Source organism: Podarcis tiliguerta (genome assembly GCF_965153285.1).
Source record: "Podarcis tiliguerta genome assembly, chromosome: 4".
In the NCBI taxonomy this organism is placed as follows: domain Eukaryota; kingdom Metazoa; phylum Chordata; class Lepidosauria; order Squamata; family Lacertidae; genus Podarcis; species Podarcis tiliguerta.
The window spans coordinates 4,782,221-4,809,641 of NC_139537.1; the positions used below are offsets into that span (position 1 = coordinate 4,782,221).

The 27,421-nt window shown below is 50.1% G+C and overlaps 2 protein-coding genes across 3 annotated transcripts in view; both read left to right on the top strand.

The window, feature by feature from the left end:
* The window catches only part of LOC310676834 (tigger transposable element-derived protein 1-like), a gene marked incomplete at its 3' end in the record, with an annotated part of 1,439,559 nt that overhangs the window by 401,218 nt on the left and 1,010,920 nt on the right, over positions 1-27,421 (top strand). The gene's annotated exons all lie outside the window — the stretch shown is intronic.
* On the top strand, positions 5,986-26,204 carry PHOX2A (paired like homeobox 2A). 2 transcript variants are annotated; one of them, XM_083436815.1, is made up of 5 exons: positions 5,986-6,383; positions 18,615-18,802; positions 20,969-24,829; positions 24,890-25,489; positions 25,923-26,204. In XM_083436815.1, exons 1-3 carry the CDS (start codon positions 6,161-6,163, stop codon positions 21,410-21,412), a joined length of 855 nt encoding a protein of 284 aa, XP_083292941.1. In that variant the 5' UTR covers positions 5,986-6,160; the 3' UTR covers positions 21,413-24,829; positions 24,890-25,489; positions 25,923-26,204. The 2 variants fall into 2 exon arrangements, with proteins under 2 accessions (XP_083292941.1, XP_083292942.1); XM_083436816.1 differs by having other exon boundaries at positions 20,969-25,489.

Consider the following 27,421-nt stretch of genomic DNA (forward strand, 5'->3'; position numbering starts at 1 on the left):
TTCAGCCTCTGCCAACCTGGCCTAACTCCTTCCAGATGTTTTGGTCTATAGTGTTCCAAAACATTGGGAGGGTAAAGAGGTTGGGGGAAGGCTGGTTTAGGAAGATTTGCTTTGTAGGACACAGAGGTAAGATCAGGGCTATAAGTCATCCTGAATACTGTTACCTAAAAACTGCAACCAGTGGCGTAGCGTGGGGGGTGCAGGGGGGGCCGGCCGCACCGGGCGCAACGTCTGGGGGTTAGGGTTAGGGGGCGCAAATCCACGGGTTAGGGGGCGCAAATTACTTGCCTTGCCCCGGGTGCTGACAACCCACGCTACGCCACTGACTGCAACTCCTGCATTCACAGAAATAATAACATGCTAGTAATGCTAGGATTTTTGCTTCTCCCTAACTGGGTGGCATGTCCTGGCCAGAAACCCAGAAATTACACACACACACACACACACACACACACACACAATCCCAGAATGATCTCAGAATCTACAGTAGGATGGAGTAAGGAAAGGGTGGGGAATATTGCTGACATTTGAATAAGGCCCTAAGGTGCAAAGTGTTGGTAGAAAACAGCTCCCTGCTTTCACGAAAGATGGGGCAACCGGTCCATCTAGTTCAGTATTGTCTACACTGACCTTCAGCAGCTTGTTTTTTAAAAAAAGTGAATGGGAGACCGGAAAGAGATTTATTTTTTTCTGGGATGCTGGAATAAGATCCTGCTTGTGAGTTTCCTACACAGTGGTCGACCACTGTGAAAATGGGGTGCCGGAGTAGATAAATCCAGCAAACTCTCTTTATGTTATTATGTGTTAATTGCTGGAAGCCTTTTGGGGTTGATGGTCGGGTAATAGGGAACATAGGAGCCAACTCCTAGAGGGCAGGTGTGGGGGTTGCCTGCCCCCCCCCAAAAAAAGTTGATGGGCATTGCATTTTAAACAGTGTGTGTGCACAGCATCATGCGATTGATTTTGTGGGGCGGGGCTTACCTCCCCCCCCCCAATATTTTATTCACCCCGATAGAGAATAAATAAATAAATGATCTGAGGATGTCCTCTGCTCAGCTGCAGCCAAAGGAGCCAAAGGTGGAAGAATGAAACCCACCTCCTTCTGCCTTCTTTTCAACAACAGAGTCCTTCGAGGCAGCAATTTTTAAAAGGCAGTTCGCTATAATAAAAAAATGCCATTAATAGCAATGAAAGGCCTGGGTCTCTGCGTACACCCCCTCCCCAAATGTTAACATTTCCCTGGCTCCCTTTCCTCAGCGGCAGGTGCGTAAATGGGGGTGAAATGGGAACTCCCCCCCCCTTCTTCTGGGTCTGTAAACCAAAGCTTGGTCTCTGCTCTCCTACAATGGAGTCCTGGGGGTCTGATGGCATGGGAGGGGGGATGATTGAATTAGCGGGGAGGGCCAGGGACCGCTTAGTGCCAAGATTGAAAGGCAGATATTTGCCTTTAAAAGGAATTAAGGAAAACATTAACCACTTAATGACCAGAGGGGAAAGAGCTGCTTCTTCTTCCTCCACCACCCACCCTCCTGCTTTCCTCTCCCCCCTCTCCAAACATCCAGACACTCGGGCTGTCCATTTCTAATTTCGAAGATGTATTTGTGCATTTGCAATGTCAAAGTTCGTCCGCCAACCCCACTCCATGGCCGGAGGGGCCTGGTTCAGACATTACAGAAGAGGGTTTGTATAAAGGCAACTATTTCTCTGAGCCAAATAGGTAAAGGGACCTTTAAGGAGAAAGGTTAGGGTGGGGGGTGCCCATTCTTGCTTTCTTTTGAGTTATCATAAGGTGCACTTGAAATCATATTTTATTGGGGAGATTTCTGCCACAAACACACATCACCATGGAAGGAAGGAAGGAAGGAAGGAAGGAAGGAAGGAAGGAAGGAAGGAAGGAAGGAAGGAAGGAAGGAAGGAAGGAAGAAGGAAGGAAGGAGGAAAGAAGGAGGAAGGAAGGAAGGAAGGAAGGAAGGAAGGAAGGAAGGAAGGAAGGAAGGACAGCATCTGATGGTGGGGTCAGAGGGTGTGTTAAAAAGAGAGATAGCCCCCCCCCCTTTCCAGGTTTCCCTGGGTCTCTGTTCTGACATCACCAACACTCCTTTTCTCTGCAAAAGGTCTTTGCCAAGCTGGGCCTACCTTGTTCAGATAGTCCTCTTGTTCAGACAGTCCTATCTGAAGAAGTGTGCATGCACACGAAAGCTCATGCCAATAACAAACTTAGTTGGTCTCTAAGGTGCTACTGGAAGGAATTTTTGTTGTTGTTGTTTAGTCCTCAAGACAGCTACTGCTACAAGTGTGTTTCCAAACTACTTAGGCCAATATAGATCCATTTGTCAAAATAATTGGTCTTCTATATGATCTTAGCAGCTCAAAGAGCAATTGCAACTCAGTTGAAAACAGCCCAAAATCTTACACTGGTACCGTTCCCTCAAGAATACAGTGGTACCTCAGGTTACATACGCTTCAGGTTACAGACTCCGCTAACCCAGAAATATTACCTCGAGTTAAGAACTTTGCTTCAGGATGAGAACAGAAATGGTGCTCCGGCGGCGCAGCAGCAGCAGGAGGCCCCATTAGCTAAAGTGGTGTTTTAGTTTAAGAACAGTTTCAGGTTAAGAACAGACGTCCGGAACGAATTAAGTACTTAACCCGAGGTACCACTGTACAGTGATAATGGATAAAATTATGCATAACTTGAGATTTTAACTAGAAGCTCATTATATATATAATTTGGCATTCCTTTATGCAAGCCATGAATATGCCTAACCCTCTTTTAAAGCCGTCTAGCCATCACTGTCTCATGTGGGAGGGAGTTCCACAGTTTAACTGTGCACCACATGAAGAAACAGACGCATTGAGGGGCGATTGCAGAGGGATGTGGTCTCCAGGGCCAGAGAGAGAGAGAGAGAGAAGGATAGTTCTCATCGCCTGCTGCTGCCTTGAAGGTCTGGGATGCTGGCTGTGTTGAGCCTTCTCAACTTGGCTTCGGCTCAGGAGGCAGAGCTGGATTTACGTATAAGCTAAACAAGCTATAGCTTAGGGCCCCACTCTCTTGGTGGGCCCTCCAAAAATTCACTATTAATATACTTCTTCTTAATTGTATTTCAGTTCAACAATTACTTTGATAAAATACATATTTTGTTATGTGCAAATGGCTTTAGATACCTATCAGGTCCATAAATTACCATATAGAATATATTCAACACAAAAAACCGTGACAATTTGTTGTTTCCAAAGGACAGCTGAACATAGAAAGGGCCCCATTACCTTGTTGAGGCTTAGGGCCTCAACAAACCTAAATCCGGCCCTGCCAGGAAGGTGGGAAGTGGCCTCATCCCAGATCAGACTCTTGATTCAGCAAGTGCCGGACTCTCTGCTTTGACTGGCAGGTGGCCATCTGTCATGGATGCATTAGATGAGATTCCTACATTGCGGGGGAGGGGGTGGACTAGATGACCGTTGGGGTTCCTCTCAATTCTATGATTCAGGGCCCTAGCATGGTGGCAAGAGACCTGCTTTGCATGCAAAAAAATCCCCAGTTCAGTGGCATCTCCAGGTCAGGTTGCCTGAAAAAAATGGAGAGCGGCTGCCAGTCAGTGCAGACACTATTGAAGTAGATGGACAAAGACTCAGAGCGTAAGAGGCAGTCTCCGCCACCCTGTGCTCCTAGGTGTCAAGAGTAGGGAAGCTGCTTCCCCGTTATCTGCTCCCGGATCCGCTTAGCTAGAGGTGACAAGGCCACTCTCGGAAGCTTCACCCTGGCTGGAGTCAACCTAGCCCAGCTGGACGGCAGGAGGCGCCAAGGAATCTGCCTCGACCTCCCAGCAGGACGCTGCTGCACAGAAGGGAAGGGAAGCCTGGCCTAGTGGTTAGAGCCTCGGACTAGGACCCGGGAGGGCAGGGTTCGAATCCACCGCTCCAATGGGTGACCTTGGGGGCATCTTCGCCTCCCGTCCCTCGCAGGGTTGCTGTAGAGTTTAAACGAGGAGGGGGAGAACCACGCACGTCACCTTGAGAGAAAAAGCTGGGCTAGATGCAAGAAATAAATGAATAAGCGAGCGAGCGATGCGCTCGCGGAGTCTGGCAGGCGTCTTAGCCTGAGAATCTACTTTATACTATCACAAATTGGGAAACTACATGCCCTGGACGTTGGGTGCCAGCAGTGGCGTAGCGTGGGTTGTCAGCACCCGGGGCAAGGGAAGTAATTTGCGCCCCCTAACCCGTGGAGCCAGGTAGGGGCAGAGAGCTGCGAGTGCGAGCGCCCCCCCCCCCAGATGTTGCGCCCGGTGCGGCCGGCACCCCCCACGCTACGCCACTGGGTGCCAGGCTTGGGGGGGCCCTTCTGCCCTGCCTCCCCCACCCCCAACACAGGGGACCCCCGCGGCTGCTGCGGTTCACCCTACAACCTTCGGCTGGTCTACTCGGAAGTAAGCCACATCCTGTTGAACCACCCCAGGCGCTCCTTCCCGCGAGCCGACAGAAGCAAGCATCTCGCCATTGTGAATATATAAATCATATAATAATAATGAAAATTACCCTCCCCTTTTGACCATACAGAGATTACCATTCAGAGGAGGGGACAGTAAAAAAAAACAACACAAGTTTTTAAATCGCTTATATGTTTTTTTGTGCCCAGCCAGGTACGCGTGAACCATATTAGCCTGAGAATCGGTTTTCACCGCCCAACTGGCCAAACGAGCCCCTTTTCGTTGCGCGCGCCCAGCTACACTTTCACGGTTTCCCCCGGTTTCTTCGCAATTTGGGCAAGTTTTGCACTGCCGGGGGTTGGGCTAGATGTCCCCTGGGGTACCTTCCGGCTCTAGGATGCAAAGTCCTTTCTTAGTCAACGCTGAGAAAACAAACGGGGCGCGGGGGAGGAGGAGGACGAGCGCAGGATTTCGTTGCTGGACAGGGTTCAACACGGGCTCTGCGCTCAGCCCTCCGCGCAAAAACAGCCCTGCAAGGATGTTTCCCTCCCACCAGCGAAGGGGAGGGAGGCAGCCGAGGTGGATGTGTGGGTCCTTTATCATCTCCCCTTTGGACCAGAGGAGGTTGGGGGCGGGGCCAGCACGTCGGAGGCAGAGATGCTTCCGAAGTCCAGTTTCTGGAATCCCCAGGTGGGGAGAGCGTTGCTCTGGAGCTCGGATCCTGCCCGCTGGCTTGCCTTAACGGGCATCTGGCTGAGCACATTGAGGGTGCTGGAATCGGTGCAGCATAGACACAGGAGCCAACGCCTAGGGGCCGAGGCCCCTTAAGCAGTGGCGTAGCGTGGGTTGTCAGCACCCGGGGCAAGGCAAGTAATTTGCGCTGCCTAACCCTAACCCCCAGATGTTGCGTCCGGTGCCGCCGGCCCCCCTTGCACCCCCCCCCCACGCTACGCCACTGCCCTTCAGACAGCCCCATAAAATATTTGAGGGGGCCGCCCACCCCAAGGTGATGGGCATCACCATGCAAACGTTGTGCGTGCGCTGCGTCCTGTGACTGATTATGCGGGGTGGGGCTTACTCCCTCCCCCATGTTTCCGTTCCTGACCATGGTTCTGATCCTGCAGCAGAGCTCCTCTTATATCCTTACAGCAGTGCTCCCGTCAGCAATTACCCTTTTTTTTAGGGTATGACCCGCTGCTTGCCCCCCCCCCATGAGAAAAGGGCGCTGGAAAGATGGGCCTGATCCAGCGGGCTCTCCTGGTGCCCTTAACGTTTTTAAACACGGGGAACGTGGCCGCTTGTGGGGCGAAACTTCTCTGGCAGGGGAAGCAAACGGACTCAACTTGAAGCCTCTCCCGCTGCTCTGAGGATGCCACCCGAAAGGGTTAAGGGCTGGCTGAGCGACGGCGGGAGGGAGGGAGGGAGGGGGTGGGCGGGGCGGCGGGCAGCCCCCCCTCCCTGGCCGCCCCTCCCTCCCCCCAATCGACTCCCGGCGAGATTGTCATGCAAAGGACCCGCCGCCTCGTCCCTTGTTTCCCCGCGCGCCGCCAACTATATCACCCGTCCGCCCCGTCGGTGCGCCTCCAGAGCGCAACGAGGCACCTGCAGCCGCCGCCGCTGCCGCCGCCGTCCAAGCCGAGGGGGCCCCCTCTTTCTCCCTCTCCCTCTCTCTTTCTCTCACCCCGGGCCTGCCGGCCACCCTGCAGATCTCCAGATCCCGGGCCCGGCTCCCCATGTACAAGATGGATTACTCCTACCTGAACTCCTACGACTCTTGCATGGCGGCCATGGAGGCGTCGGCGTACGCGGACTTCAACTCCTGCAGCCAAGCCAACACCTTCCAGTACAACCCCATCCGCAGCAGCTTCGCCGCCAGCCCGGCCTGCCCGCCGCTCAGCACCGCCAACTGCACCCTGGGCGCCCTCCGAGACCACCAGCCCTCGCCCTACGCCACAGGTAAGGGCGTCGCCGACGGCCGGTTGGGATGGATGACCCCCCGGGTACCACTCCGGCGCCAGGGCTCCAGGAGACGAGGGCTCCCTTGCCGAGGCGCGCAGGAGGAGGGCACCCCCGGCCTGAGACGGTCACCGAGCTGGTTTGCCCGGCGGGCCGGAGGCGCGGCTTCGGCCGGCCCGTGGGAGGCTCAGGCCGGCCCGCCAGCCTGCAAGCCGCTCCGGAGTGGGGTCGGCTGGTTCCAGGGGCCAGGAGCGAGGGACTCCTCCTTCGGAATATTGGGGAGGCAGAGACACCCCCCAAAAGAAGCCCAAGGTCTCTGGCTGGTTCTCACCCCGTCTCTCTCTCTCTCCCTGGTTCCAATTTTTGTCTCGCAACCCGGCCGACCCTCGCCGCTTTATTTCCTTTCCCCCCTTCGCAGAGGGTGGGGGCAGCTCGCAACCCACCAGGTATAAACCAATTTTGCAAAATGCAGTTATAAAGATATAACATTTGTGCCTAATCGAGTTAAAGGGCTCCGTCGCCCCTCTGTTCACAGCCAAAACAAATTAATGCGTAATCGGGTTAGAGCAAATGGAAGGATTAGATCAAGGAATCTAATTCGATATTTTGCAGAAATTGCTCCCAGAAAAATATATATACTATTTTTTTATGGAATTTATTAATCTGGAGGAAGGAAGCGTCCGTCGCTGGCGTTCTTTTAGGCTGGCGGGGAGAGGTTTATCTAGTTTACCAAAAAGGGCGCGATCCGGTTCGGGTTGAAAGCGTCGAGGACCTGGTTTCTTCGCTGAGCATCTTCGAACACGCTGGCCTCCTAAGGGGGATTTAAAAAAAAAAAAAGGAATTCTATATTTTGCCTTGTAGCGATTCGATTGCAATAATTTCCAAAGCAAAATTTGTAATTAACTAAAACTGTGCTGGAAATTGACGGGAGAAAGGGTTTGCGTTTACAAAGTATCCGGAAGAGAAGTCCCCAGATGTGGAATTTGATGGATTAATTTGTGTTTGCAAAAAAAAAACAAAAAACAAACAAACAAACAAAAAACCCGACAACGGCGCAGCATCTGATGGTATCCTAGAGACGAACAGGTTTCCTTTGCCACAGGTAATCTGTTTTGCCTTTAAGATACCCCAGAAGACGTTTCCTGGGTTTTCCTCTAAAACCCAGGTGCTTTTAAGGCAATTCTTTCCCCCACCCTGAAAAGAAATTCTGGGTTTTGCGTGACTTATCCGCGCCTACGCTTCGAAATGCGCATAGTGCGCCGGAATTATTCTCCGCGGTGGAAGAAGGACGCGCTTCTCGTTCGGCTTCTTCCTGTGTAAATGGAGGCAAGACGCCACCCAACAGGCCAAGAGCCTGTTCAAGAGAGGCAGACGGGGTGTTAATTTCACTCACACACAAACACACGGAGAGACAGTGTGGCCTAGCGGTTAGAGTGGGAGACCAGGGTTCAAATCCTCGCTCGGCCACGAAGCTCACTGGGTGGCCTGGGGGGGGGGGCAGTCACTCAAGCTCAGCCTAGCCTACCCCAGAGGGTTGTTGTGGGAATTAAATGAGAAAGGGACTGAGTGCCCCCCCCCAGCTCTTTGGAGCGAAAGGTAAGCTAGGAATGCAGTGAAAGAAACTATCAACGATAAAGATATTGTTACAAGCCAACCCAATCTCTGCTGGGCAATGCGCAAGATTCCAGGGACAACACATCCCTTCCGCTTTCCTCTTCTTTTCCTCTGCAATAATTGCCACGGACGAATATCACGGTATCTGAAGAGGTGTGCATGGACATGAAAGCTCATACCCAGAACAAACTTAGTTGGTCTCTAAGGTGCTACTGGACAATTTTCAATTTATTCTGCCACGGACGAAGCGTTCTGTGTGACTCCAAACCTTGCCTACGCTTCATGCCTCTCGCGAGGATCACGTTTGATCCGAGACCAACCCGGAATGAGCCCACCTGGGCGATATTGCGATGTAAAATCAAGAAAATTAAATACAGGACCACGACCATTTAAACTCAAAATCTCCATCTCTTTCCCACGTGTGTCTCCCCCGCACCTGTGCTTTTTGAGGGAGGGGGAAATGCAGCTGGGTGCGATTTTCCTCCAATAACATTGTGCTTGAAAAGCCGCCGGCGCTGCTCACCATTCTGGGGGCGCTTTTAAAATGCTATTCCGGTTTGGGAGAATTTGGATCTAATAATCGGATATCAGCCGTGTAAGAGAAGTAAGTTTTCCCCCTAAGTAAATGGGCGTCGGGGTTTGGCCTTAATGTCTCATTGAATCTGATGGGGGGGGGAGGGTGACTATATTTAAAACCTGCAGTTGAGTTTAATGGACCCGGAAAGTGCCCTGATGTACCGCCTTAAAGTGACTTTGCGCTATATCGGGATTATTTCATTCCTCCTCCATTTCTGGCGCGAGCAAAACACAATCCGGATTTTGCTTCTGGAGTTACTGGTTGCAATAATAGTCGGTTTGCAAGGACCGAATGGAGGTTTCGTCAACCTTTTAGCCATTCCAACCCACTCATTCGCTCGAGATAGGAAACGAATCCGCATTTAGCAACAAGTAGGAAATTAATTCGGATTTAGGTACAAATAGGAAACGAATCCTGATTTAGCAACAAACATCAAAAACATTGAGGTCTCTTGTTTTGAAGGAACAAGACTCCGAAATAAGGGAGGCGGCCCACTCCTCAAAGCGAGACCCTTGCGGTCCCTAAGAACCTTACCTGAAATTTAAATCATATGCGTTTTTACAAGGGAAATACGCCTGAAAATGATTTTTGTTTATAATGATGCGGTCAGAATGAATTCCTAGTCGATTTCAAGGCAGCTGTGTAAATGACCAAACGGTGCTTGAAATCGACCTCGGGGTGAAAAAAAAGAATTTCAGTTGGCGAACCCCGAAAAGGTAACCAACAATTTGGGGACAGAGGAGTCACTTTCGTTGCTTCAGTTTAAAACAGAATGACTGGACCACCATGGGCAGCTCAGATTTAATTCGCGTCTTTGCCAAGTCGGATTAATGCAAATATCGAAGTATAGATGTAAAGCGGGCGGGCGTTCAAGAATTCAGGGGCGGGCGCGTCAGGCTTGCAGCTCTCCAGGCGACATCTGGGGAATTCATTTATTAAGTCCCCGGCTATCAGTAAATGTCTGATCCAACGCGGCTGCCTGCTTTTCCAGCAGTATCACCATTTAATTTCTTATTTATTGCATTTATTTATTGCCTTTATAGCCCGCCTTTCCCCACCAAGGATAATAATAATATTTTTTATTATTTATACCCCGCCTATCTCTCTTCTCCTTAATTAATCCTCACAACGACCCTGCGGGGAAGGTTAGCTGAGAGAGGCAATGACTGGCCCCCCGTCACCCGCACCCGGTGAGTTTCATGGCCGGTAGGGGGATCGGGATCCTGGAGTCCCGGATCCTCGTGCGACGCTCTAACCACTAGGCCGCACGTTTTCTCCCGTATCCGGAGCAATAAATTCCATCCAGGGCGAATTCCACCCGCGACCTCGGAGACCGCGATGCCTTCACTTCTCCTGGGCGCCTCTGCAGGAGTGCACTGCTCTGGGTTCCTTCCCCCAAGCGCTAGCCTAGGCCTGCCTACTCAGAAGTAAACCTCATTGGGTTCCACGGAGACTTACTCCCCGGGGAAAGCACGCGTACGATTGCGGCCAAGCACGTCGCTTGAACCCAGCTGCTCAAACGGGATGACAAAAAAACGGCACCCAGGAAATAGCTAGGAGGCCACCGATATGTAAAATTTATATTTTGTATTTAATTACTTTAATTATTTTTATTTATTATCTTAATGCTTTATTTGCTTATTGTTGAAGACTCTGCCTACTGCGCAGAATGCAACGGGGGGCGGCCGCGCTCTACTCGGAAGTAAGCGCCGCTTATTCCCCACAAAAATGGCAATCGAAACCGAAAGAGAGAGAGGGTCACGTTTGGGAATGTTCCCTCTATCCCTGCAGCAGGATCCGACCCCTCATTTTCTTCCCGGCCCGGGCAGGGTTAAATAAACAGAGATAACCACCCCACAGCCCTGGTGCCATCGCCGCCCGGCAACATAACGGCACCGCTGCCTATTAAAAAATGTTCCAGAGTTTTAAATTTATTTTTTTTTAAAAAAAATATTCTTTTTTAATTTTAACAATCTAAGGACCATCCTATTTTTTTGCATGAAAGCTCATCGATCTGTATAAAGTCCGTCTGAATTAATCCGGATTGAGTTAATGCGGTCTACATACAACCCTCTACCCAGATCAGGAGTGCGACTCGCCTTTTAAGCAACGGGATTGAGGGCGGGAGAAAAGGACTTCTGGCTTTGACATTCTTGAGGCACCGGGATTCCCCAGCCCTGCTGAGCATTTGGACGAATATGGATCGCCTGATCTTAGATGGAAAACAAAAGCCAGTCAGGTCGAAAATCAACCCAAATAAAGTTGGTTTAATTTGTCTTTCGTCAGGCACAGAATGGTAGAGTTGGGTGGGAACCCGAGGGTCATCTAGTCCAACCCCCTACGGTGCTGGAATTTCAGCCAAAGCGTCCCTGACAGATGGTCACCCAACCTCTGCTTGAAAACCTCCAAGGAAGGAGAGTCTAGTCTACAACCTCCCAAGGGAGGCGGCTCCATGGTCAAATAGCTCTTACTGTCAGAAACTTTCCCCTGATGTTGAATCGGAATCTCATTTCTTGTGACTTGAAGCCATAGGTTCGAGTCCTACCTTGCAGATCAGGAGAAAACGAGCTTGTTGCCTCTTCCATGTGACAGCCCTTCAGATATTTGAAGATGGCTATCTCCTCTCAGCCTCCTCCTTTCCAGGCTAAACATGTCCAGCTCCTTCAACTGTTCCTCATCAGGCTTGGTTTCCAGACTCTTGATCATCTTGCCTGCCCACCTTCCAGCTTGCCAACATCCCTTTTAAATTGTGCTGCCCAGAACTGGACACAGGACTCCAGATTGGGGCTCTGACCAAGGCAGGATAGAGCAGAACTATGACTTCCCTTGATCTGGACACTAGACTTCTGTGGATGCAGCCTAGAATGGTGTTAGCCTTTTTTGCTGCTGCATCACACTGTTGATTCATGACTTGTGGTCCACCAAGATCCCTAACTCCTTGTCCTGCTAGTAAGCCAGGTGCCCCCCCCCCCGTTTCCAAGCACAATTCAAAGTGTTGGTGCTGACCTTTAAACCAGGCATATAGCAAACTCGGCCCTCCAGATGTTTTGGGACTACATTCCCATCATCCCTAGCTAACATGGCCAGTGGCCAGGGATGATGGGAATTGTAGTCCCAAAACAGCTGGAGGGCCAAGTTTGCCTATGCTTGCCCTAAACGGCCTCGGTCTAGTATACCTGAAGGAGCGTCTCCACACCCCATCGTTCTGCCCAGACACTGAGGTCCAGTGTCGAGGGCCTTCTGGTGGTTCCCTCCCTGCAAGAAGCCAAGTTACAGGGAACCAGGCAGAGGGCCTTCTCGGTGGTGGTGCCCGCCCTGTGGAACGCCCTCCCAACAGATGTGAAAGAGATAAACAACTACCAGACTTTTAGAAGACATTTGAAGGCAGCCCTGTTTAGGGAAGCTTTTAATGTATGATGGACTACTGTATTTTAATATTTTGTTGAAAGCCGCCCAGATGGGCAGGGTATAAATAATTTTTTTTTTATTATTATTATTATTATTATTATTATTATTATTATTATTATTATTATTATTATTTTATATTTGTGGATCTGGTTCTTCCTGCCTAAGTGCAGGAATGAAATCCACTCCGTTTGGGCTTCAATCTGTTAAGGTCATTTTGAATTCCGATTCTACGACATTAGCTGCCCCCTCCCCCAGTTTGGCGTCCAACCTGCAAACTGGATGAGCACCCCCTCAATTCCTTCAGCCAAGTCATTTAGAGAGGTACAGGTTTTGCTCTCCAGGAAGTCCCCCTTAGCCCAAAGGCCTCCGAAAGCGGCCCCGACTGAACCCCGAGTTAAGAAGCGGGGAGCAAATCGCGACTCCCAACCTCGCGGGGATCATTTTTAACATCTCCTCAGCAAAGCCAAAGGGACGACGGGGGTATTGGGCCCTGATCCCCGTGTGGATCCCTTCCCTCCGAGTCCACGTGAGCCGCGCAGGGGGATCCCGGCGGAAGCGCATTGCCGATCCAGCAGCTACGCCTGAAGCCGAGGGAGGGATACAGCAGGCGGAGCCCGTCCGCTTCGAAGTCAGAGCGCGGCGGGTTGGGAGGGCTTTACTCCCGAGTAAGCGCGGATAGCGCATCTCAAACTGGAGCCAGTTGAGGCGGAGTAAAGGCCGTTGGGTTGCAACTGGAAACTCTCCGCTCTTGCGATGCGCATTTAAGGAATCCCGATTTAACGGCTGCAGAAATGGAGTGGTCACCGCGGATTGGAGAATCTTATGACCTGGAGAAAGTGGATGGAGGAACGCTCTCCTCCTTCTCTTATAACACACGAAATCGCGGACATTCGGTGAATGTCGGAGGATTCAGGGCGCGTAGGAGAAAGTCTTTCTTCAAGCAACACAGAGTTAAACTGTGGAACTCCCTGCCACTGGAGACAACGGTGGCTTTAAAAGAGGATGGCTTTAAAAGAGGATCAGACAGATTCAGGGAGGAGGAGAGGGCTATGGAAGGCTACTAACCAGGATGGCTCTGTTCTGCTTCCACAGTCAGAGGCAGCGATGCTTCTGAATCCCAGTTAGTGGAAAATTCAGGGGGGGGGGGGCTCTTGCGCTTGGATCCTGCTTACAAGCTCCCCAATGTCTGCGGCCACTGTGAGAATCGGATGTTGGTCTAGATGGGCCGTTGGCCTTGATCCAGCAGGCTCTTCTCATGTTCTCATCATCATCATCATCAGTGTAAACCGGAGTCACTCCGGATTCGCGTTACCCAATGCGTGATTGCGTCACCCAGACGCCGGGCGTTGGGGAGGCCAAGCAAAAGGCTTGATTTGCGGGTCTACTTCTCCCGACCACCCGCTGATCGAGTGCTATTTGCGGCCGCTTGGCCTTCAGAATCGCGAAGCAGATGCCACAGAAGCCTGGGCTGACGTCTTAGGGCTCAGGAGACCCCAGCTATTTCACTTTCCCCAACAATGTCTCGATTTTTGGTACTTTCTCCCCCGGGAGGCGTGGAAGTGGAAGGCGTCGTCCTTGTCCTTTTAGGTTTGGACTGTGCAAAAGCCTTTGACTGTGTCGACCACAGCAAACTATGGCAAGTCCTTAAAGAAATGGGAGTGCCTGATCACCTCTTTTTTTTTTTTTTTTTTATAATATATTTATTGAAGTTTTCAAATAAAGCATATATTAGATAAGCACAACTTGTCATTGTCCATTTAACATCTCTCAATTGTTACATGGGACTCCCCCACACCTCCCGCATACACTTACATCATTATTAAATTAATTTCAAACAAATTATCATTTAACTCATCTTAATTAATAATCTTAATTTGGTTTGACATATAATTCAGCCTTAAATCTAATTTAATGGTAGACAATTATCTGCACTGGCATCCAATTCAACACTCAGCCAAATTACAATATTTTTGTAAATAAATCTTAAATTCCCTCCAATCTTCTTCCATCCTTTCTTCTCCCTGGTCTCGAATTCTGCCGGTCATCTCGGCTAATTGCATATAGTCCATCAGTTGCATCTGCCATTCTTCCACAGTGGGTAGCTCCTGAGTTTTCCAATTCTTGGCAATTAATATTCTTGCTGCTGTTGTTGCGTACATAAAGAATGTTCTGTCCTTTTTTAACACACTCTGGCCGACAATACCCAGGAGAAAGGCCTCTGGTTTCTTAGTAAAGGTGTATTTAAACACCTTTTTTAATTCATTATATATCTTCTCCCAAAAGGCCTTCACTCTAGGGCAGGTCCACCAGAGGTGAAAAAATGTTCCTTCATTTTCCTTACATTTCCAACATTTGCTATCAGACGAATGGTATATTTTAGCCAGTTTAACAGGGGTCATGTACCATCTATACATCATTTTCATCACATTTTCCTTCAACGCATTACATGCAGTGAAGTTCAGCCCAGAGGTCCACAACCTTTCCCAATCTTCAAACATAATATTATACCCAATATCCTGCGCCCATTTTATCATTGTTGATTTTACCATTTCGTCATGTGTGTTCCATTTCAGCAGCAAGTTATACATTCTTGAAAGTACCTTAGTCTTAGGTTCTAACAGTTCAGTTTCTAACTTTGACTTTTCCACTTGGAATCCTAGCTTTTTGTCATTTTTGAACACTTCTTTAATCTGAGCATATTGTAACCAGTCTCGCACTTTGTCTCTCATCTTTTCTAAACTCTGCAATTTCCAGTTGTCACCATCCTTTTCTATTATCTCCCAATATTTTGGCCAGTTGGCCTCCATATTGGCTCTTTTCCAAGCCTTAGCCTCCAGGGGTGACAGCCACCTCGGAGTTTTATTCTCCAGTAAGTCTTTATATTTTGTCCAGACATTAAAAACTGATTTTCTGACAATATGGTTCTTGAAGGCCTTATTTATCTTAGCTTTATCATACCATAGATATGCATGCCGGGAGTGCCTGATCACCTCATCTGTCTCCTGAGAAATCTCTATGTGGGACAAGAAGCTACAGTTAGAACTGGATATGGAACAACTGATTGGTTCAAAATTGGGAAAGGAGTACGACAAGGCTGTATTTTGTCTCCCTGCTTATTTAACTTATATGCAGAATTCATCATGCGAAAGGCTGGATGAATCCCAAGCCAGAATTAAGATTGCCAGAAGAAATATCAGATATGCAGATGACACAACCTTGAGGGCAGAAAGTGAGGAGGAATTAAAGAACCTTTTATTGAGGGTGAAAGAGGAGAGCACAAAATATGGTCTGAAGCTCAACATCAAAAAAACGAAGATCATGGCCACTGGGCCCATCACCTCCTGGCAAATAGAAGGGGAAGAAATGGAGGCAGTGAGAGATTTTACTTCCTTGGGCTCCATGATCACTGCAGATGGTGACAGCAGCCACGAAATTAAAACACGCCTGCTCCTTGGGAGAAAAGTAATGACAAACCTAAACAGCATCTTAAAAAGCAGAGACATCACCTTGCCAACAAAGGTCCGTATAGGTAAAGCCATGGTTTCCCCAGTAGTGATGTATGGAAGTGAGAGCTGGACCATAAAGAAGGCTGATCGACAAAGAACGGATGCTTTTGAATTCTGGTGCTGGAGGAGACTCCTGAGAGTCCCATGGACTGCAAGAAGATCAAACGCATCAATTCTTAAGGAAATCAGCCCTGAGGGCTCACTGGAAGGACAGATCCTGAAGCTGAGGCTCCAAGACTTTGGCCACCTCATGAGAAGAGAAGACTCCCTGGAAAAGACCCTGATGCTGGGAAAGATGGAGGGCACAAGGAGAAGGGGAGGACAGAGGACGAGATGGTGGGACAGTGTTCTTGAAGCTACCAGCATGAGTTTGACCAAACTGCGGGAGGCAGTGGAAGACAGGAGTGCCTGGCGTGCTCTGGTCCAGGGGGTCATGAAGAGTCGGACACAACTAAACGACTAAACAACAACAACAACGTCTTGATTTTTGGTACTTTCTCCCCAGGGAGGCCTGGAAGTGGAAGGCGTCGTCCTTTTCCTTTTAGGTTTGGAGGTTTCCCCCCCACCCTTTTCCTGACCCGGGGAAGTCGAAGCTGCCTTATTCAATACTGAGCCAGCCCATTTATGCACCTACCTCTATATAGCCTGCACTGGTTGGCAGCCTCTTTCCTGGGTGTCAGGCAGGAGATTCTACCCCATGCCCCCAAACCACCCTGAAGAGGCCAGGGATTAGACTTGGGTCCTTTTGCAGCAGGCCAAGCAGGTGTTTTGCCATGAGCCACATTACACACACCCAACACACCTGTTGCATTTGTGTGTGGTTGCTTGGCCTGCAGAAGAATTCAGGTTTAATCCCTGGCCTCTAGAGGACGTGTTGGGGTGAGTTGAGCAGAGCTGGATAATTCCTTTTCAGGTGTGTCCTTAAAAGCCAACCTTTCTTCTTCTTTTTTTAAATACATTTTAATTAATTTTTTAATATATCATTTCCAACAGTCATTTAACATACATTCTTATCTTACACAATATTTTAGACTTCCATTAACTACCTCTGAAGATTTTCCATTCTTTATCACTTAATCTGCATTTCTCTATTACTTTTAATTGTCCTTAACTAATAATTCCTCTTCATAGTCTTCCTCGCAATATTTCACCTAATCCTCCTTACGAAACTCAACCTTTCTTTCCATAGTTTAAGAAATTTACAGCATGCCTGTCTATGTCAGCACATCTACTTGAGGGCGGCTGACAAACTCCCAGCAATTTAATTATAAAATATATTAAATAGTCAGAAGAGGATAAAACAAAATGATTTCTCGTTTATATTTATGTGTGTCATTGATGACTGGCTGTAAACAGCATTGGGGGATATCTGAAGATGTCTGTCCAGCACTTGCAGGTGTTGTCCGAGGAAAAGTTTCAAAACTCATTTAGCCAAGGAATTCTGTGTAACTCTGAAAGATTACTGTGTAACTCTAACTGTGTAATTCTGTATAACTCTAAAAGAACAGCCATTGGTGCAGTTTTCATCTCTTCCACAGCTCTCCTAAGTACAATGCATTTTGAGGGGTGCGGCTGTCTTGGCTGCTGGCAGAATTGCCACATGCTTTAAAAATATTGGTATAATTTAGAAAACCTATGTATACTTCTTAATTTAACTTCCCCACTCTTCAGAGAAGTTGGTGGTTATATTATGAAGCGGTTATATTATGAAATGATTATATTAGCTGTTGTATTATTAAGTCGTTCCCCTTGCGATGGTCAGCAATACACATTTGCACCTTCACTGTAATTATGCAAGCATCAGTTTGGGTACCAGTTTAGCATCTCAACTTTTAAAATTTATTTCTTCTATTGATATTGGGGGTGGGGAAGGGACCCTTCCCCCCCCCCCCACATTGGGCTCCTGTCAGTTTGCAGGATCCTATTCTGAACTCTACGCCACTTGGTTGGTATGATTGCTAATACTTAGTGCTTATATTATAGATTGCCATCATTGTGGTTTATTCTGTGTATATCCTGCCCTTCCCCTCAAACTGAGTCCAGGGTGGCAAACACATATTTAAAGCATCATTATTAGAAAACTTCTAAGAACAGCTTTAAAGCAATCACATTTTCCCAGCTGACTATTTCAGGGTTGCTAGGAACAGTATCCTTTGGCCACCAATGAGAGATGGATGCACCTTGCCAGGGAAGGCAGTCCACAAATGGGGAGCCACCACCGAAAAGGCCCTGTCACACAACCGCCAAGGTCTCACCTGCTAATGATAATAATACTAATAATAATTTATTATTTATACCCCGCCCATCTAGCTGAGTTTCCCCAGCCACTCTGGGCAGCTTCCAACAAAATATTAAAAATACAATTAAACATAGGATCTAAGATCATTGTTTTTGAGAGAGATGTATTTTATGTAGGTATTTGTGTCCCGAGTCGTTTAGAACTTTGTATGCTAGTCCTAACGCTGTGAATCTCCCCGGTAGCTCACTGTTCAGTGTAGAAAGTGCTTTACACAGAGAGATTGTTACAAGAACCCTGTAAGGTAGGATCATAGAATTATCTCCATTCTGTGGATTTGGGGTGGTGGAACGTGAGGTTCAGTGACTTGCTGAAGGCCACCTTCTCATTTTACAGTTGAAGCCAAAGGGGATGCAGAGGGGAACCTCGGTTACCTTCCAAGCTAGCCTTCCACAGCGTGGAGCTCCACAGGTGTTTGGGACTACAACTCCCATAATCCCCAGCGTGCTTGGGACTACAACTCCCACAATCCCCAGCGTGCTTGGGACTACAACTCCCACAAACCCCAGCGTGCTTGGGACTACAACTCCCATAATCCCCAGCCTTGGCTGTTCCAACTGGGGCTGATGGGAATTGCAGTCCTGAACATCTTGTGGGGCACCAGGTTGGGGAAGGCTGCTCCCAACCCGCAATCCTGGAAATGGACAAGGGGTGAGCTCAGCAGCACAGAATCATAGACTTGCAGAGTCGTAAGGGACCCCAAGGGTCATCTAGTCCAACCCCTTGCAATGCAGGAATGCCATGGGCCACTGCGCCACTCTCATGCCCCGTGACCCCGTCTACCTCCTTCTAAGCCATGGGCTCTTTCTCTCTCCTCTCTCCTCCACCAGTTCCCTACAAGTTCTTCTCGGACCCTTCCACCATCAACGAGAAACGGAAGCAGCGCAGGATTCGCACCACGTTCACCAGCTCGCAGCTGAAGGAGCTGGAGAGAGTCTTCGCGGAGACCCACTACCCTGACATCTACACCAGGGAAGAGCTGGCCCTCAAAATAGACCTCACAGAAGCCAGGGTGCAGGTGAGAGGCTTGTCCTGGCAGCTACAATGCTGATCCCTTTTTTGAAAAGGGAGAAACAAATAATCATTTTCCTGGAGATGGGGGTGGGGGGAAAGGGGCTGATCCACTGAAAGCCCCAATTGCTCTGAGCAATTTATTTATTGCATTTAAATTAAATAATCTTAGACCCGCAGAGTTGGAAGGGCCCCTGGGGGTCATCTAGTCCAACCCCCTGCAGTGCCGGAATCTTTTGGCAAATATGGGGCTCAAACCCACTTCCCTGAGATTAGGAGTCTTGTGCTCTACCAACTGAGCTATCTCCAGTCTTTATTGTGCTTATATCCCAATTTTCCTCCAGAGTGCTCAAAGGTGGGGGCATAATTCCCCCCTCCCCATTTTATCCTCACAACAACCCTATGAGGTAGGTTAGGCTGAGAGGTCTTAGGTCACCGCATGAGTTTCATGGCCCAGTGGGAAATTGAACGCTGGTCTCCCAGGTCCTAACCTCTATCAGGGCCAGATTTAGGTTTGATGAGGCCCTAAACTACCGAAGGTAATGGGGTCCTTTCTATGTCCAGCTGTCCTTTGACAACAACAAACGGTTGCTGTTTTTTGTGCTGAATATATGCTATATGGTAATTTACGGACCTCAAAGGTATCTAAAGCCATTTGCACACGTTGCCGTGCAACCAGTCCATGCAGAATGTAGGCACCCTATATATAGAAAGGAGCCAACCAGTGATATTTTAGGGAGCAGGCTAGCAGGCGGGGCCCATGACTTACATCACAGGAGCCTACACAACACAAAACACTGTTGCTGTATGTAGGTTTTATTCTATTAGTTTTTTATCTTATATTTTGGAAATGTACACCCAGGTTTTTTTCCCCTTTGATTTTTTTGGGGCCCCCAAGAGAGCGGGGCCCTAAGCTAGAGCCTTTTTAGCTTATATGTAAATCCTGCACTGACCACTATGTCATGCTGCCTCTCATTTTCCGGTCGGTCACTGCGGAGAAAGCCTACCTTGCTCAATATTGTCTCCCCCCTGTGGTCCCCTTTTTGAGCCCCTGCCCCCTTGGTTCCATGAACTCATCCCCAGTGCCCACTATTCTACCCTATATTTAAAAAAGCATGATTCAAAATAGCAGTTTCCATCAGGGAAGGTAAGAACACACTAAAATTCAAAGCAGTAACAATTAATGGCACATTTATTCAAAATCCAGTTTGTCAAAGTTGGATAGTCATTTACACACCCAGTACCCCCCTGCTGCCCCCTTGCCTCTTAGCATTCCTCTAGGTACCCCCCCCCCACAGTTTGGGGGCCACTCTGAGGCTCTGCCAGCCCTTCCAGTCCTGCAGGCGATTGGACTTGGCACCTTCTGCATGCAAAGCTGCAGCCCTGCCTCTAAAAATAAATTTCAGTATTCTGGTTCGGGGTGCGGGGGGGGGGGGAGAGAGCTGAATTAAACAGGAAGCTGCTTTATACTGAGTCAGACCATTGGTCCATCTACCTTAGTATTGCCCACACTGACTGGCAGCAGTCATTAAGCACCTTTAGGCGCCAGGAGAAAACCCATTCCACCAGGCCTTGGGCTGATTAACCTCTTGTATTCCTTTTTAAGGACGTGGGTGGCACTGTGGTCTAAACCACAAAGCCTAGGACTTGCCGCTCAGAAGGTCAGCAGTTCGAATCCCTGTGATGTGGTGAGCTCCCGTAGCTCGGTCCCTGCTCCTGCCAACCTAGCAGTTTGAAAGCACATCAAAGTGCAAGTAGATAAATAGGTACCACTCTGGCGGGAAGGTAAATGGCGTTTCCGTGCACTGTGCACAGCTCCCAAAAGCGGGCACAGATCTGGATTAAATGTGCCTGCAGTGATTTATATGCAATGATGGAAATTTTGGAACAATTACGAGAATTGCTGATTGAAAAAGCTTTAGTATTTTTATGCTGTGAACCGCCCCGAGATCTACAAATGAAGGGAATAATGATGATGATGATGAAATAATTTCAGGCAGGGAGTCTCTCCTAGCCCTAACGGGAGTTATCATTGGGGATCAAACCTGGGATGTTCTGCATGCCAAGCAGCTGTTCTGCCACTGAGCTGCAGCCCTGCCTTCCCCTCTCTCCCCACCCCCAATGCCTGCTTGTTGTTCACCTGCCCTTCCCTCCTCCTCCTCCTCCAACCCAGGTCTGGTTCCAGAACCGCCGTGCCAAATTTCGCAAGCAGGAGCGGGCGGCCAACGCCAAGGGCCAGAATGGCAGCAACGGCGGCCCCTCGGCCAGCAAGAAGCCGGACCCCCGCTCCTCTTCGGAGGACGACGAGTCCAAGGAGTCCAACTGCAGCCCCACTCCGGACAGCACCGCCTCCCTGCCTATCGCGGGCAGCCTGAACAGTCCCGGCAGCAGCCTGAGCCCCAGCCCGGGCACAGGGCAGCAGGGGCTGGGGCCTGGCCACGCCACCCAGGCCCTCAAGGCGCCCCTGTGGGCTGGGGTCAGCAACAGCAACGGGCCCACCAACACGGCCGACCTCCTGAAGGCCTGGCAGCCGGCCGAAACCATGTCGGGCCCCTTCTCTGGGGTCCTCTCCTCCTTCCACCGGAAGCCCAACCCCCTCAAGGCCAACCTCTTCTAACCGCCTCGGACTGAGCGCCACCAGCCTCCTCCGCTGGGTGACCCACAGAATACCTTCCCCTCCACCCTCCTCCGCTCCTTCTGTAGCTGCTAGTTTTCGTCCTGTGGGGCGGGGCCCGGCTCAACCTTAAGGGAACAACAGCCATCATCTCGCTGTGTCCGGGCAACCACGAATTTGTCTCGCTGGGCTGGACAGAATCCTCTTCTCCCAGGCTGCGAATGGCAGGTCTCGCCAGTCACCCGGCCTGCTCAAGGCATCGCCCGTTTCCCAACTCTGTCTGGAAAAACGAAGTCTTGCTTGCATCAGGTATTGGGAACATCTGCGCAGGCCCTCCAGATCTTTCTTGTACTACAAATCCCATCATCCTAGCTGCTGGGAGTTGCAGTTCAGCAAGCATCGGCCTGAAGGGACACAGCTGCTCCCAGCCCTGGTCTCCAACCTTGGCTTGTTTCTGTGTGACAGATTTTGTCCTCAAGAGAAGAGAATTTGTTTCCTTTTCCTGATGTCAAGTGATTCTGAGCGGAGTCCCTCCTGACCCCAGCTTTTTTCACGAAGGGTCTCGCCAGCCAGCGGCCACCGATGACGATGTGGAATCTAACAGCATAAGGGCTTTGTTTCAGTGGTTTTCCCCGTGCTTCACCGTCTCTGCAGAAAATCAAGTTTGGCCAAGTGGACATCAGTGCGCACAGGAGGGAATAAGCAGAAAAGAACCCCATTTATGTCATTTCCAGAGGGGATCAGGTAAGCAGCAAGTGATGGGGGAGGCGAGCTCTGCTTCCTTTTCATGAACTCACCAGGAATTTTGGGCTGGAGTCGAGAGACCGAGTAGAAATGTGGGGAACGCTGGACCACCCCACACAAGCTGGAGGGCTGATCTCCCTCCTGCCCTGCAGAATTTCCAGGCGTCTTTATTTACCTCTTTCTGAGGCTTCGGAGCTTCCTTTTGGCTTATGGACACTCGGCTGTGTGGAACTCCCCGCTGCAGGAAGATGGAGATGGAATTTGTAAATTGTTTGCATCCCCCGGTCCTTTTCGGACCTGACTTTTCTCCCAAACGGGAGGCCAGTTTTGCGAGGCATCCGGTCACCCCCCAGCCTGCTGCCTCTGGAGTAAAGGACGGCACTTTGGTTGAGCAGCCCAACTGGAGAGAGAAAGAGAAATTTGGGGATATTTGGCAGACCAGGATTGCAGGCTGGCCGTATGGTCTCCTTGATGGCCAGACTCCCCCCAACCATTCCCTACTGCAAGGTGGGGGGCAGACCTGACGCTGTCTGGTGAAAAGGGGGCAAGCCTCTTTGGGGGAACACGTATCCCTTTCCTGACGCCGCTGCCTTTGCTTGCTTGCTATTGGTGAGAATTAGTGGATCTCTGTCAGATCCTGAAGGAAGACGGATGAGCTCTTTATGCTGGAATTTCCAGTGTCCCTCCGCAAATCTTCAACCCACGTGAACCATGCTCAGAGGGGCCTAGGCAGAAGCAGCCGCCCTGCGCTCGTAGAACCTCTTTGCCCAGGGACTGTTTGGGCCTGACAATTCACCTTGCTTTAGCCATAAGGATCGAGGGAGGTTGCCCAGGGCAGGTGGTGAGATGCCAGCCTCTGTTCGCATTGGCAAACCCACCCACAGAAAGTGTATTCCACGGACTATGTAGATAAGACTGTGCCTCCAGGCTCTAAGAGACACCTGTCCATATGCACACAGCCTCTCAAGTAGCTTTCCATGTTGAGAAGGTCTTTTGTCCGCCTGAACATATGATCTCACCCTGCAGTCCTTGGCTGTGTGCAGATTGTCATTTTCAAAAAGAGCAAAACAAGCAAGATCAACGCCGCAGGCACCTTCCTCGTCCTTCCGACCCCATTTAAGCGGCAGTGACCCAGCCCCACCTGCTTCCCCACATATCACAAGTGGAATTGACTAGTCCGCAAGCAGCTTCCGGACCAGTCAATTTCCCTCTGGAGAAAGGAATCTGGGGTGGAGGGCGGCAGGAACTGGATTGATGAGGCAGATACAGCCCAGCACCGGTTTGGGTTATCCCCACCTGCAATTTCAAAGGGCCGCTTGTGCAGATGAGTGAATAAGCACTCAGATGAAGTCGCCTTAAATCAATCTCCCCCAACCTGGTGCCCACTTCCTGGAGTTTGGGACTACATATCCCATTAGCCCCAGACTTCTACAGCCATGCTCACTGGGACTGATGGGAACTGTAGTCCAAAACACCCCCAGGTTGGGCAAGGCTGCCTTATATCGAGCCAGACCATAAATGCTTTGGAGTCTAGTGTCACATGCTACTAAGATACACAGAGACACCTTTCCTGGTTCTGCCGCTTTTGGGAAAACCCGTATCACTGGAGCAGGGTATGAGGAAGATGTGGTCCTCTGGATGTGTCTGGGCTGTTGCTATCAGAACTGGCTCACCTTTAAGGAAACCGGGTGCCACCAGATACTGATAAGACTCTGGGCCCAGGCATGGGGCGTTTGAGCTCCACGGCACTGAGTGGGCCCCACATCTCACAACTCAGATTTAGGGGGTTTCCAGCCTTGCAGGCTTTGTAGCTTTTCCAGCTGCTAATGGCCCCATCCTGAAGTGGTCCAGTGCGCAGGATGAAATGGAGGAGGCTCTGCGGCCATTGCGCCAGTTCACAGGTGGCACAACCCACGTGAGGCCCAGTGAAAAGACAAGTGTGCAAGAACGCAGCAGTGCTCTTGCACAACTCCCGTCCCAAGTCAGTGGGCCAGGAGAACTTCCTTGCGGGTCGAGCCCAGGATGCCACCACAACTGAGGAAGGTGGCAAGGTGGCATTTGCTCAAGCCCCGAGCTGGGCTGGAGAACGAGTCTCTTTTATGTCACAGAATGTTCAAAGGAGGATTTCGTGTTCGTAGCCAAGCTGTTGGGAAAACAATGCATTCCGGGTTTTCATTGTTAGAGGAAGTATTTTCCTGAAATGGTGGCTTGCGACATGTGTCTCAGAATCTCCAGAGTGTCTTTTGCAGCGAGGGGAGAAGTGTGGGGGCGAGTACTTCTGTTGCACCCCTGTCCTGACCCACCCCCCTTCCCATCAACAGATATTTCGGCTTTATATCCTGGAGACCCTTTCAGCATTTGGGGACCTGCAACCTCTAGCCAATTACTTCTTAATGCAGCGCATAGCTGGACTGTGGAACTCCTTGCCTCAGGAGGCAGCGATGGCCACAAACCTGGATGGCTTTGATAAGAGGAAGAGGCAAATTCATGGAGGAGACAGCTATCGATGGCTATTTGCCAGGAGGGCTCTGTTTTGTCTCCAGAATCGGAGGCAGAAATGCTTCTCAACGCCGGTTGCTGGAAACCACAAGAGGCGAGAGTTGCTTTTGTGCTCAGACGCTGCTTCCCAGTTTCCCACAGGCATCTAGTAAGCCCCTGTGAGAGCAGGATGCTGGAGTAGATGGGCCATTGGCCTGATCCAGCAAACTCAGGCATAGGCGAACTCCGGCCCTCCAGATGTTTGGGACTACAATTTTATGTCACTGGGGTCAAATTTAAGCAAGCTGTGCAACAGGTAGCAATCAAGATAGCAAATCTCCAAGTGCTTCACTGCTGGTTTCATTGGGGCTGAACGTGCGGCTCAGTAGTGCTTGGCGCTGTGTTGGGAGGTGGGCTTCTGTTCCATTATTTAGGTGTCTAGGCCTTCTTGGGGTCCCCCTGAGGTCTTCTTCATTGTGGAACAGGAACAGTTGGGGGGAGGCAGCAGCATGGAACTGCCACCACATGCCATGCACAGTGAAGTCCTTACAGGAACCCTGGGCTCGCAGCCCCACCCAGGACTCCCGGCTCCACGTGGCCTCAGTAGCGCCAGGGCTGGGGGAGCTGCGGCCCACCCATAGCTGGAGATGGAAAGGCGGCAATGGCAGCCGTGTGGCACCATTGTAGGAAATGATGCAATTTCAGGACGCCCTGAGCCATGGGAAAAACAGGTTCCAAGCCTCCCAAAGGAAAGATAAACAGCAGGTTCAGCTTGTGGCGCTCATTTGGGTTTTGGAGGGAGGGGCAACAGGGTCAGGCCCAAAAGGAGGGCGATATGGGGAGCGTCAGGATGGCAGTGTACGTGTCAGGGAACTGCCATCGGAGCTGGAGGCGGAGAGGAGGCTCCAGAAGGATGCCGGAGAGGGTCCCAGTAGGGAGAGAGGTAGCCCATCTGCTGGGGAAGGAAATCAGCGTAACACCAGTGGAGAAGGGGGGCAGATGGGGGAATTGGAGAGGTGGCTCCAGGACTCTTCGCCAGGGAAGAGGGCACGAGTACTCCGCTGCCCACACCCACCTTGCGCAGAAAACTTTCACGCAGGCAAAGTAGGAGGAGACTGGGCATCAAACAGCTTCTATGCTGGAAGAGGTTCAAGAAACGCCCACTGACGGATTCTGCCAGCGACTGAGGCAGCCACGGAACGTGAGGCTGTCCAGACAGAAAGGGTTCAACCAGGCAACCTAGCCAGGAGTAACGGCAACTTACGCACGAGCAACCCCAGAACCATTACAGCACGGAAATGTGGGGCTTTAGGAGCCAGCAAGCCAGTAGCACCTCCTGCTCAAGAGTGGGTGCCTTTTGGGGCCAGACCGTAGCATCCTAAGGGAACAAGGGGCAGCTTCCAAGCCCCGGGGCTCAGCTCTGTGGCTGCTTGTCAGATGATGGTCCTCCAGGCTTTGTTTTGCTTGTTTGTTTTTTTTCATTTATTATTTTTTAAAACCAACAACTGTTCTGTAATTTATTGAACTCATTTGCAAAATATGCTAATCTAAATAAACTTAATTTATTGAAGAACTCCCACGAGTGCGAGTGCTCCTTTTGAGAGAAGGAATTCGGGGGGGGGGGGAATATTTGGCGAGACCGAAGGCAGCCTAAGCCCCAGCCCTGAGAGCGGGAAGAGGGGACTTCGAAACACACTGGCCGGCAGGGAAGAAGCCGCAGCATCCCTCTGCCCAGGCTCATAATCCAAACGCCAATTAAAATGGTGTATGCAAAACTGCAACTGCAAGGCCCTTAGGATTGGGTCCCTGGCGTGGTCTGAAGTCACAGAAAGCCAGCGCCTTGGCTGGAGTAAAGAAGGTCTGAGAATCAGATGCTCAACACCTTGGGCCCCATGGCAGAGATAAATACAGTGGTACCTCGGGTTAAGTACTTAATTCGTTCCGGAGGTCCGTTCTTAACCTGAAACTGTTCTTAACCTGAAGCACCACTTTAGCTAATGGGGCCTCCCACTGCTGCCGCGCGATTTCTGTTCTCATCCTGAAGCAAAGTTCTTAACCCGAGGTACTATTTCTGGGTTGGCGGAGTCTGTAACCTGAAGTGTATGTAACCTGAAGCATACGTAACCCGAGGTACCACTGTATGAGAAAATGCAGTACAATGGCACCAGACATGGGGGTTCAGTTCCAAGGGTTTGTGTGTACAGTGGTACCTCAGGCTAAGTACTTAATTCGTTCTGGAGGTCTGTTCTTAACCTGAAACTGTTCTTAACCTGAAGCACCACTTTAGCTAATGGGGCCTCCCACTGCTGCCACACGATTTCTGTTCTCATCCTGAAGCAAAGTTCTTAACCTGAACACTATTTCTGGGTTGGCGGAGTCTGTAACCTGAAGTGTATGTAACCTGAAGCGTATGTAACCTGAGGTACCACTGTACATGAAAATGGCATACAGTCAAACCTTTGACCCTACCCCACAGCTAGCAAGGGGGCGGGGAAGAGTGTCTTCCCAGAGTCTGTGTACTGAGTGGGCCTTGCCCATTGAGAAAGGCAGGGAGCTTAAAAGCTCTTTCCACATTGGGAAACCCCAGGCAAACCCAGGGCAAAAAGTGTTTTTAAGTTCTCCTTCTTGCTTGGATTTAACTTGCACAACTCCAACCAGCTGGGCTCCAACTGCGCACGCCTGGAACTGCGCAACTTACCGTATTTTTCGTTCTATAGGACGCACATTTTCCCCTCCAAAAATTAAGGGGAAATGTGTGTGCGTCCTATAGAGCGAATGCAGGCTGCACGG